Source organism: Entelurus aequoreus, linkage group LG08 (genome assembly GCF_033978785.1).
Source record: "Entelurus aequoreus isolate RoL-2023_Sb linkage group LG08, RoL_Eaeq_v1.1, whole genome shotgun sequence".
NCBI lineage: Eukaryota > Metazoa > Chordata > Actinopteri > Syngnathiformes > Syngnathidae > Entelurus > Entelurus aequoreus.
In genome coordinates, this window is record NC_084738.1 from 16,957,725 (window position 1) to 16,968,504 (window position 10,780).

The 10,780-nt window shown below is 39.9% G+C and overlaps 1 protein-coding gene across 1 annotated transcript in view; it reads left to right on the plus strand.

Annotated features, from left to right (window-relative positions):
* The window catches only part of ppp1cab (protein phosphatase 1, catalytic subunit, alpha isozyme b), a 15,216-nt gene extending 5,829 nt beyond the window's left edge, over window positions 1-9,387 (plus strand). The window contains exons 3-7 of the mRNA XM_062055729.1: window positions 2,426-2,656; window positions 3,463-3,567; window positions 4,070-4,293; window positions 8,387-8,521; window positions 8,599-9,387. Coding sequence (XP_061911713.1) covers window positions 2,426-2,656; window positions 3,463-3,567; window positions 4,070-4,293; window positions 8,387-8,521; window positions 8,599-8,694 — 791 coding nt within the window. The 3' untranslated portion in view covers window positions 8,695-9,387. The remainder of the gene's footprint in view (window positions 1-2,425; window positions 2,657-3,462; window positions 3,568-4,069; window positions 4,294-8,386; window positions 8,522-8,598) is intronic.
* Window positions 9,388-10,780: the final 1,393 nt, after the last annotated feature.

Sequence of the window (10,780 nt, forward strand, 5' to 3'; positions counted from 1 at the left end):
CACGTACACAAACTCATTCAGAGACAATAAAGGTGGATTGTTCTGTGTAGGATTGTATCAAGCATCGTTGTTTCCCTACTGTCATTAAGTCTGTTTGCCAGTCTGTAGTGTCATCAAAACAAAACATGGCAGATACCTACAACGATCAAGAAAGGTCATAACGCCGCAGGACAATATAATAAATTACAACACAAACTTGCAGCTACAGCACGATTGCAAAAGCCACAACAAAGACAAATGACAACACAATAATATAAAGCAACTTCAAGCCACAAAAGATGTGACCGATAAAACGGAAGAGACAGTGCAGCAAGTTACAGGAACGTGCTGACTTTCAGAACAAAACAAGCAGCCAAAAATAAAAGATTTAATCAGCAACAAAAATGAGAAAAGATGGATGAAGGAGACTATGGAAATTAGGAAGCAAGGGGCCAACATCATCAACAAGGATGAGAGGGCATACGTACTTCCGCACGCATGGGATGCTGTCCTTCATTGGCATGGCGCAGAACAGACACTGTATGGCCAGGTCGGGGAACTTTATTTAGCAAGTAAATTAACTGTAGTTTTACTGAAAATTGCTTGAATATTGAAAATGAGATTAAAAGGGGTTTCCTCCTATTAATTCAACTTAAAGTGTTGGTTGCACTTTATTCAAATTAGATGTGAATGCATTGGCCATTAATTGTTGTTTACTTGCTTGTTTGCATTCATAATTAATGTATATCTGATTTCCTTATGAGAAATAACTACAGGAATATAGGAAACTTCACCTGCAGTGACTGTATACAGTATATATTTCACAGGCACACTGGTTGACTTTTGTTTGCTAACAAGTTACTGAATGGATTTCAACTCACGGAATCGTTTCGGATCATATCGTTCTAAAATAATATAGTCCCTGAATCATATTGGCAACCACAAATTCTGAATCAAATCATTGTTGAAACGAATCGTTACACTCCTAATATGAATTTTTTTCGAGAGATTTCTCCAATCCTGTTAGTCACTCTTTATTAAAAACGACTTGCAGCAAATCTAGCATCTATTTCTGGTGTTATTGGAGACTGTACTCGTCGACAGTTTAGAGACTCTTTACTCCTGTCGCTCCATGTCGACGACGAAAAGCGAGCTGCAGAGACCCTAACGTCACACTTGCTTCGCATTGCTGCAAGCTTTTCTCTCTTTAAAAGCCGCCACTGTCATCTTAAATTTTGAAGATATCTGTCTGCGGGTACAACTGGAATGCATTGAAGTATGTTCACAGCGCGGACACGCTGCTTCTGCTCCAGGCAACCCGGTGCATATACAGTAGCTTACGTCCTCACAACATCAGGTTTCGAAGGACGTGGAAGAAATACTTGTTGGAATTAGGCCTGTTGTTAGCATAAGATTGGCAATAAAAACTAAATATATATATGTAAGTATTAGGGCTGTCAAACGATTAAAATGTTTATCGCGATTAATTGCAATGTTCATAGTTAACTCAAAATTAATTGGATATAGGTCTAATTTTTCATCATTAATACCGGTAAGTGTACCCTAGACAGATAATGTCATACATCCTTCATGTCTTTCATAATGATTGTCAACGATAGGCAAAATAAAATAAAAAAGTGCAGTTCCCCTTTAAAGGTAAATGATCCGTATATTTATAAGGCTTTATTGTTCCTGGAATGATACTCAAAGCGCTTTACATTGTATATCATATTGACCTATTCACAGACTGATGGCGGAAGCTGCCATGCAAGACGTTAACCACAACACGTCGGGAGAAGTTAGGGATTTGGTGTCTTGATCAGGGACACCTCGACATGAGCTCTCTCGTCCGGGATCGACCTGATAACCCTCCAGTTACAAGATGGCCACTCTACCCACATTTATGTTAGCAGCTGTTTGATAATACTACATCGTATGTTATTTATATTATTACTTAATTGTATTACTTTTTGTACGAACAGCTACACCCTTTATGTTGTGATAAATTCAATATGTTGTTCAAGCAATTCCAGTTATGGCTCTCATAACACCTTTCTTCTTTGCCATCACTTCTGCACTTGAAAGTAGGAACTACCATGTTTTTGTTTGATTTTTTTCCAGGAAATTTAGATCAAACTCAAATTTTGGCATTTGACTTAAAAGTCCTGTTTTAGTTTTTCATGTCATCTTTTTTCGTGCAGCAAACTAGTTGAGATCAAATTAACAGTGTCTCTGAAGGTTGCAGCCAAGTAGTGCACACAATTTCGCTTTATTTGTGATAATATGCACTTAATCACCAGTCAATTCCAAACAAGCAACATAATTATGATCCAGTAAGGATTTATAAAGCCCATTCCCAGGGAATATGATGTTTTGCTTTAACATCCACATCAATATAATCACACCATCATTGCCAGCGTCCCACTAACATTGTTTCCTTCACTAGGGGATGTTCATGGACAATACTATGACCTGCTGAGGCTCTTTGAATATGGCGGCTTCCCACCAGAGAGCAACTACCTGTTCCTGGGGGACTATGTGGACAGAGGCAAGCAATCGCTGGAGACTATCTGCCTGTTGCTGGCGTACAAGATAAAATACCCCGAGAACTTCTTTCTGCTAAGGGGGAACCACGAGTGTGCCTCCATTAACAGGATATACGGCTTCTACGACGAGTGTGAGTCATGATTCCTTTTCAACCGTTCATGCTGTTCTCACTGTGTAGCGTAATGATGTAAGGGCTGCTTTAATTGTGACACAGGTTCTGAAGTAATAAAGTAGCAATGGGTTGAACAAGTAGAGAAAACAGTGACGTTAACAAACTGCAACATGTCAACCAGTGAAGTACCTTCTGTGGATTTGTCATTTTGTATGGCACGCTCAGGCGTTGGCATTCTAATTAAAGGCTGTATTTTAATTAACGGCCCTAAATGTGCTGTTAAATGTCGCAAAGTAGCAATAACAATATTAATGGTGGAAGTTATTTAAGGTCTGTCATTGTATATAATGCTTTCTCACTAGCATAGCACTATAATAAAATTGCCTTAATACTATTGTCAAGCTAGCAGAAATACAGAACCAGCTGAGCATATATTGTCCACTACAAGCGGTCATATTTTGTGCAATACTGATCCCAAACTAAAAACAATCTGCATATATTCCTGAAAATGGGCACCACATGAACACTCTTTAATTTGCATACAGAGCACATTTTCCTCTTAAGGCTGTGTGCTTGTTCATTCTTGCCTTCTGGGTTTAAAGTAATTCGTTATTAGTGGTGTCACGGTACACTGACAACCTCAAGCTACATGTGCTGTCAGGCTAGATAGCATGATCAAGCCGCATGGGAAGCAATAAAGCACACCCTGTGTACCGGCTCCTATTGTGTAAAAGGCTGTGCTAATAATGTGATGCAACAAGCAGAGCCTTTTAGAGACTTTATAGTTTTCCAGATAAGCGCAATCAAGTTTTGTTTTTCTGCAGGTAAGAGGCGATACAACATAAAGCTGTGGAAGACCTTCACTGACTGTTTCAACTGTTTGCCTGTCGCTGCCATTGTTGATGAGAAGATCTTCTGTTGCCATGGAGGTAGTTGCCACATAAAAACAACAAACGCACTCCAGCTTGTCTCTGCTCCATGTTTACTGTCAACATAGATGTCTTTGACCTTAGACACTTTTATAAAACAAGTTATATATTTGAAAAGTGTTTGATGCCAGTGGTTATTTTAACGGTAAAATCATAGTAGACACTAACAGAGAGACCACATTTTGTCTTTTAAAAAAAAAATTATGTAATCATTATCTAATAGGCTAGCACAAGCAGCTTTCTCATACATGTCTCAACCATCAACACACACTTTGCTGAATATGCAAACAGGCAGTGATAATCCTGAGGATAAGCACGTCTCCCTGTCTGATCATGTGATGTTCCACTGGATGGGAAACAAAACATACACAGTGTATTTGCCAGAGTTATTCATTTGTGGCCACCTTTGCACTTATAGCCCCATAAATGTGTTAGCACTGGTTTGGTAATCTGTAAACAAGAAGAAAGTACTTGACGTTCCCACCATGTTCCTCCTTTCCAGGCTTATCTCCAGATCTGCAGTCTATGGAGCAGGTGCGAAGGGTCATGCGACCCACAGATGTGCCTGACCAGGGCCTCCTATGCGACTTGCTGTGGGCCGACCCCGACAAAGACGTGCTGGGCTGGGGCGAGAACGACCGCGGCGTCTCTTTCACGTTTGGCGCTGACGTGGTTACCAAGTTCCTTCACAAACACGACATGGACCTCATCTGCCGGGCACATCAGGTCAGAGTCAGGTTTTGATAGAAGATTTAACGATTCTTTACGGTACTGTTTTTCAACAAATTTAAGTCAGTCTCAGAGGTCCATCGATAACCTCTCAGAAGCATGTTTAGAATTGTTTTTAGGTAGTGCTACTATTTTGTGTATTTGTCCACACCTATCCCAGACAGTATGTGGCTCCGGGAAGCACTTGTCCAAGATAAAAGATGTCATACATCACACACAACAGTAGTGCGTAAGACAGGAGGACACAAACGTTAGCAACACTAGCATAGCTCTGTGAGCTACATAAAGTTAGAGTACCAATGATTGTCACACACACACTATGTGTGGTAGATTATCATCTGCATTTTACCCCTCACCCCCTGGGAGGTGAGGGGAGCAGTGAGCAGCAGCTGTGGCTGCTCCCGGGAATCATTTTTGGTGATTTAACCCCCAATTCCAACCCTTGATGCTAAATGCCAAGCAAGGAGGTAATGTGTCCCGTTTGTATAGTCTTTGGTATGACTTGGCTGGGGTTTGAACTCAAGACCTACCAAACTCAGGGCGGACACTCTAACCACTAGGCCACTGAGCAGGTGCTAACATGCTAAAACTACACTCATATTTTAACAGCAACATCATGCTAGGAAAAACGAAATGACCAAACATACAGCTCTCACATCTGTAGCTTACAACAGAATGTTGGCAAATATTAATTTTAAGATGTGTAGCAAAGCTTTACTCCATGAAGTTGTTGGTGTATATGAGGGATATAACAATATAAACATTTCTTATCACATTTATCGTGACCAAAATGTTTACAGTTTTTTATTATCGCAATATCGTTGAATGGGCTGCACGATTATGGCCAAAATAATAATCAGAATTATTTTTATCAATATTGAGATCACGATTATTAATCACAATTATTTACTGTTAACTAAAACTGAACATTCCATTTTAAACATGTGAACATAGCTTTAATTTCTAAATGAAACTATAGCAATTATTTATAAAATAAAATGTACAAAGGAGTAACTAAAATTAATAAGCCATTGCAGGGTGTGATCATAAAGTGCAAACAAGTGGAAAAAATAAGACTATGCACAAAAGGCACGTAGCTACAAAAACACATTCATTGAACTGCTCACAGTATATATGGGACATGTCTTTGGCCAAATAAAACGTAATTACATCCGTTATTTTGACATGTCTTTGAAATGTGGATGGATACGGGGTACCTCTGTGCATGGTTGATTTTACCCTCATCTGTATTTTGGGAACCCCCGCTTTTGTACCGTAATTTCCGGACTATAAGCCGCACCTGACTATAAGCCGCACCAGCTAAATTTAGGGGAAAATACAGATTGCTCCATATATAAGCCGCACCCGACTATAAGCCGCAGGGTTTTGATGTGTAATTACCGTAGTATATAGGGGTTCCTGCTACCACGGAGGGGATTGTCGGGACAGAGATGACTGTTTGGAACGCAAAGCGTCCCATTTATTAACAATAAATCTTTCAATCATTCAATCAAACTTTCACATCTTTGACATGGCGAACAGCATTCTTGCAGAGTACAAATAATACAACGGTGCAAAGTAATACAAAGTGCTCGCCTGTACGTTATCAAAATAACCAGCCTACCGAAAAGTATATGAAAAGTCAGTCTTTAATCATTGTGTCATCATCTTCCTCCTGCGTACTAAAACCACCGAAATCCTCTTTGTCTGTGTCGGAGAAGAACAGGCCGTAAATAAGCCGCACCCTTGTATAAGCCGCAGGGACCAGAACGAGGGGAAAAAGTAGCGGCTTATAGTCCGGAAATTACGGTAGTTGTCCTTCGGGGCTTTGTGCCGATCGTGCGGCCCGCTCTGTTAGCAACTAGCTTACAGCGCCGGCAAACGATGGCGGTTGAGAAAAGAAGGGATAACACATCTCTGCAACTTTATAATGTGTTTAAATGTGCACACCAACGCAGAATTGCAGTGTAATTCATTGTGGTGGTGGTGGTTGTTGTTGGATCACCCGCTAGGGAGCATTTCCGGGTTTTGGCAAACGAGCGGAAGTGTCTGCAAAACGGCGAGGCGTGTGAGCGTGTTTCGGGATTAAAATGTGCACCCTGTGCTGGTACACTGTGGTAACCTTGCGGCCGGGGAGGACACCGATGTAATGCATTTATTTTTCATACTATTTTTGAGAGCTACTGGCTGATCTACCTTCAACATCTGTTGTCGATAACTTTTACTCCCCTCAAAAGTACACCGTCTATCAGTCGCCCCCTGGTGGTTGGCTGACTGTTGCTTATGAACGTGCTTGGTTTGAAATGCAGCGGAGACTGTTTGTAAATGTTATCGCCGACAATCAACCTCATTTAATCGTGGCTGCCAAAATCGTAATCATGATTAAAATTTGATTTATTGTATAGCCCTCAGTGCTCAAAAGGTACTTGCGCAATCAAATCCTTTGACCATGGTATTTAAAAACAAAAAACAAAAATAGACACAATGTTAGACAACTATTATGAATGTTTTCTGTTTGTTATGCTTCACTAATAGTGTTTTTTATTTTCAGTATTTTATCTGTTTTAATGGCTTATTGATTTAGTTCAGTTCAGTTGCAGTTTATTTAAATATTGGTTTATACTCACACACTTTAAGATATAATTAAACGAAAAGTAGGTAACAAAATATATAATTGATTATTTCTAGTAGACTGTGGCATGCTACCATGTTCAGCGGCCTTTAAAACGGCACAATACCAACACCTCCGTCTTGTATTCCGCTGAGTATAGAACGATCAAGCTAAGAGAGCACAGATTGTAAGATCAATTGCGCAATTGAATGTTTATAAAACTGTAGATTGGGGTATGTTGTTTTTTAAATGGGAAAGATGTTAATGTCTCTTGTTTTCATGTTAGCATTCAAGCTGGCGCCAGTCAGTCCTTTTAAGTCTATCAAAGTGCAGTTGTCAATCACAGATTTTCAATCATTTTAATTTAAAACGGTAATAATAACCGTCGGGAGTTTTAAGCATTCATCAATAATACCGTTTTATCGTTACATCCTTAGCGTCTACACAGGGTAGATTTGTCCATCGAGGAGCAGGTCAGTTGTGGTGTCATGTTAATGCGAATTTCCTTCATTATTTCATGAAGTCACAACTTCAAAAGTGACACTTCTTTCAAAGAGGTCAAGCGGACAATAAAAAATAGTTATTAATCGGGGTGGATATTGAATTCAGTACCTTACTTTTAGAAGTACCGAAACCCTACCATACCAAATACTTTTGTTGCACGTGATGTCATGTCCGGTTGCACTTGGCGGGCAAATAGGCGTATTTGTAGTGGACTCTCTATGTAATGTTGTAATTGTCCATGCCAACAAAGCAAACAACATGCCTGATAAGAGCACTTAAACGTAAGGCTTCCCTTTTCAAAATGCGCTAGCGCAATGCTAATTTATATTGGCTATGCCATATACATGCTACTGGTTAGCCGTAGTGAGTTTACATGGTGATTCCAACTCCTCCAAATTTGGTATTCACAGCAACAGGTAAGATCCAGGTTACAATCAAAGTGTTAGTGTGTAATAAGTACAAAACTTACAGTATATACCCATTGTAGGGCTCAGCAAAAAACAAGACTGGCAAAGACTTCTTCCTGACCCCAGGCATCACACTAAAGACAAATTCAAATTCATGCATACTTGCAAATGAGAGACAAAAGTGTAAGAGAACAAATATTACTATACTTTTATCAAGCTCAGTGTTAAATGTTAAGAACAGTTAAATTATATTATCAAACAAATTAACATTTATTACTACATGAACATACAAATGTAGTTAACGTTGGTATTGATTCCCAACTATTATATGGGTTCAAATGTGGACGTCATCATTGCTAACAATCTGCCAGCAGGTGGCAGCAGACTTCTTTCTTATTGCCACTTTTGTGTCTTCCGTTGTCAGTCACAGAAGCTGAGCAGCCAATCAGATGGCATCTTGCTTCTTTTAGGACAGGCTGTATGAATTGGCAACATATCTAGAGCATTCTGGTCATGACGGAGGTGCATTTTTTTTTTATACAAGCTGCTCACCAGTCATCTGTTTCAGGTGGTCGAGGACGGCTATGAGTTCTTTGCAAAGAGGCAGCTGGTCACGCTGTTCTCTGCTCCAAACTATTGCGGGGAGTTTGACAATGCGGGCGCAATGATGAGCGTAGATGAAACCCTCATGTGCTCATTCCAGGTGAGCAAGTCGAATCAATATACAGATAATAAGTTGACATTTTTTCCCCGATTCTTCATTGTGTTTTTCTTTTTTAGATTCTCAAACCTGCAGAAAAGAAGCTGTTCTACGGCGGGGGAGGCGGCATGGGCTCCGGCCGTCCAGTCACCCCCCCAAGAAAAGCTAAGAAATGACAGCAGTAGTCTGCCCTTAACCTCTGACCCATCCTTTCTGCCCTCTCTACCTCTCTTAATCCTTTCTTTCACCAAACAGCCAGAAATCAAACCTTTACCCAGGGCTTTTTTTCCCTTTTTTATCTGTACTTCTTAAAACATATGATGTTACAAAATTGTTGAATGAGTGTGAGTGCGTGCATGTGCAGGCAACACATGTGCCCTGTCTGCCAGTGAGCGTTAAAAAGGTGTTCACATGTACGTTTGCGATTTCTACTTTCCCCTCTCTTCTCTGTTGCCACTCTTCCTGTGGAAAGGTTAAAACCACAGTCTGTACAGTAATTTGACTGAAAAATCTGGCAAGCGTTTGCCTGACGTGAGGAAATATTAGGCAGCAGACCCCTGCCAGTAGGTGGCGTGTGTGTCCTTGTGGAGGGAGGGGGAGGGTTTTTGTTTTCCCAGTCCTCTGTACTGTAAAATCTCCTCATGTGTGCGCGCGTGCGTTTCTGCGGCATCTCGCTGACCCGCACGACATCACATTCTCTCTCGCACGCGCGCACACATGCACAACTCTTCAGATTCATATGAGCCAGAGCTGTTGAACCCCCATGCAGTTTAGGTTTGTACAGATTTGATTACTTGAAAGAGATTTTTTTTGTGAATTCGTTTTGTAGTCTTTCATCAAGTTGACCAATAAAGCGAGAATCTGAACTACATCTTCCAACGACCTTTTTCCTCCATGCTCAAATCCCAACACTTGTTTAAAATTATTTGATGTGTTATTCACTAGGGTTGTTGAGTGTCCATCTAACTCGGTGTTGTCCAAAGTGTGGCACATTCTAAAAACAAATGTACACGTTGGCTAAAAAATTACAACAATTGGGGCGGGGAAAGAAAAAAGATGAAATGCTAATTGTAATAATACGCTTTTGTCACATTTTCTTTAAATATGTAACCTTTTTAAGCCTGTTGACAAAATCAATATTAAGATGGCTTCCAAATTTGCTCTTTCCACATATGCAGCTCTCACTAGAAAGTCGGAACACCCCTAATTTAATGTAGCTATCCCTTGCCACATCACACTTCAAATACTGAGACTACGTAGAAGATTTTAAAGATATTTTTTAGAGCATATTGTACAATTTTTTTGCGTCATGAACTAATAATTTTCAAGCATAAAAAGCTAAATAGATAAAGCATCAATACTACTGTGGTAGTGGCCACTAGGGGAGACCAAACCAATCAGAGTGTGTTGTTCAGTATTGTGGCCACTGATTGGCTCAGCATTTCTATATTGGATTGAGAGCGGAAATGTGACTAAAATGTGTTATTTCATGTCTGGAGGGCGCTCATAATGTTGAAAAACATATTTAAAAGGCTGTAAACAGGTTTTCTATGCTCTAGCTATGAAAATGATTAACATTTAATGATTCCATCTTCAAGGAAGTTAATTTATTGTGGTCATGTCCGTGACCAATTAACAGGTATAAACAAGGGACAACTCCTAAATAGCTGTTGTAAAATGTATCACCTTTTTTATTTGGAACTTTTTGTTGAATATTGTGCTACAATACTTTATATTGAAGAAAACACCACCCCCCAACCCCATCTTGATTTGTAGGGGGTGTATGATGAAAAGTGTATTGAGTGTCCCACATTCTATATTTATAAAAAAAAAAAAAAAAAGTATCCCATTTCCTTCTTGGGCGTATCTCCGGCTCTTTTTGCATTCATTCATCTTGCTGTCATCGACACCCTTTTCCAAGATGCTGTGTCCATCACTTGGCCTTCCAAAATGAACCAATAAGGTGTGAAGAATGGAGGTGTGGGTCGGTGGATGTTCAGTATTTTATATGTACGATTGATCTAAAATTGGCTTTTCATTATACATTATTTTTAAATGGCCTTTTATGTACACCTGCACACAATCGTATTTCCCCTTGCTGACACCTCCTTCACTAGATTGAATTAGTAAGTGTGTGTACCTAATGAAGTGTCCAGTGACCGTTAAACACTCATCCCCGGGATAGTAATACCGTCCATATGTTGCGGTATGTGGCCTTCCAGTTTACGAGTGAAACTCTAGTGGGATTTTGTTTATGCTCGC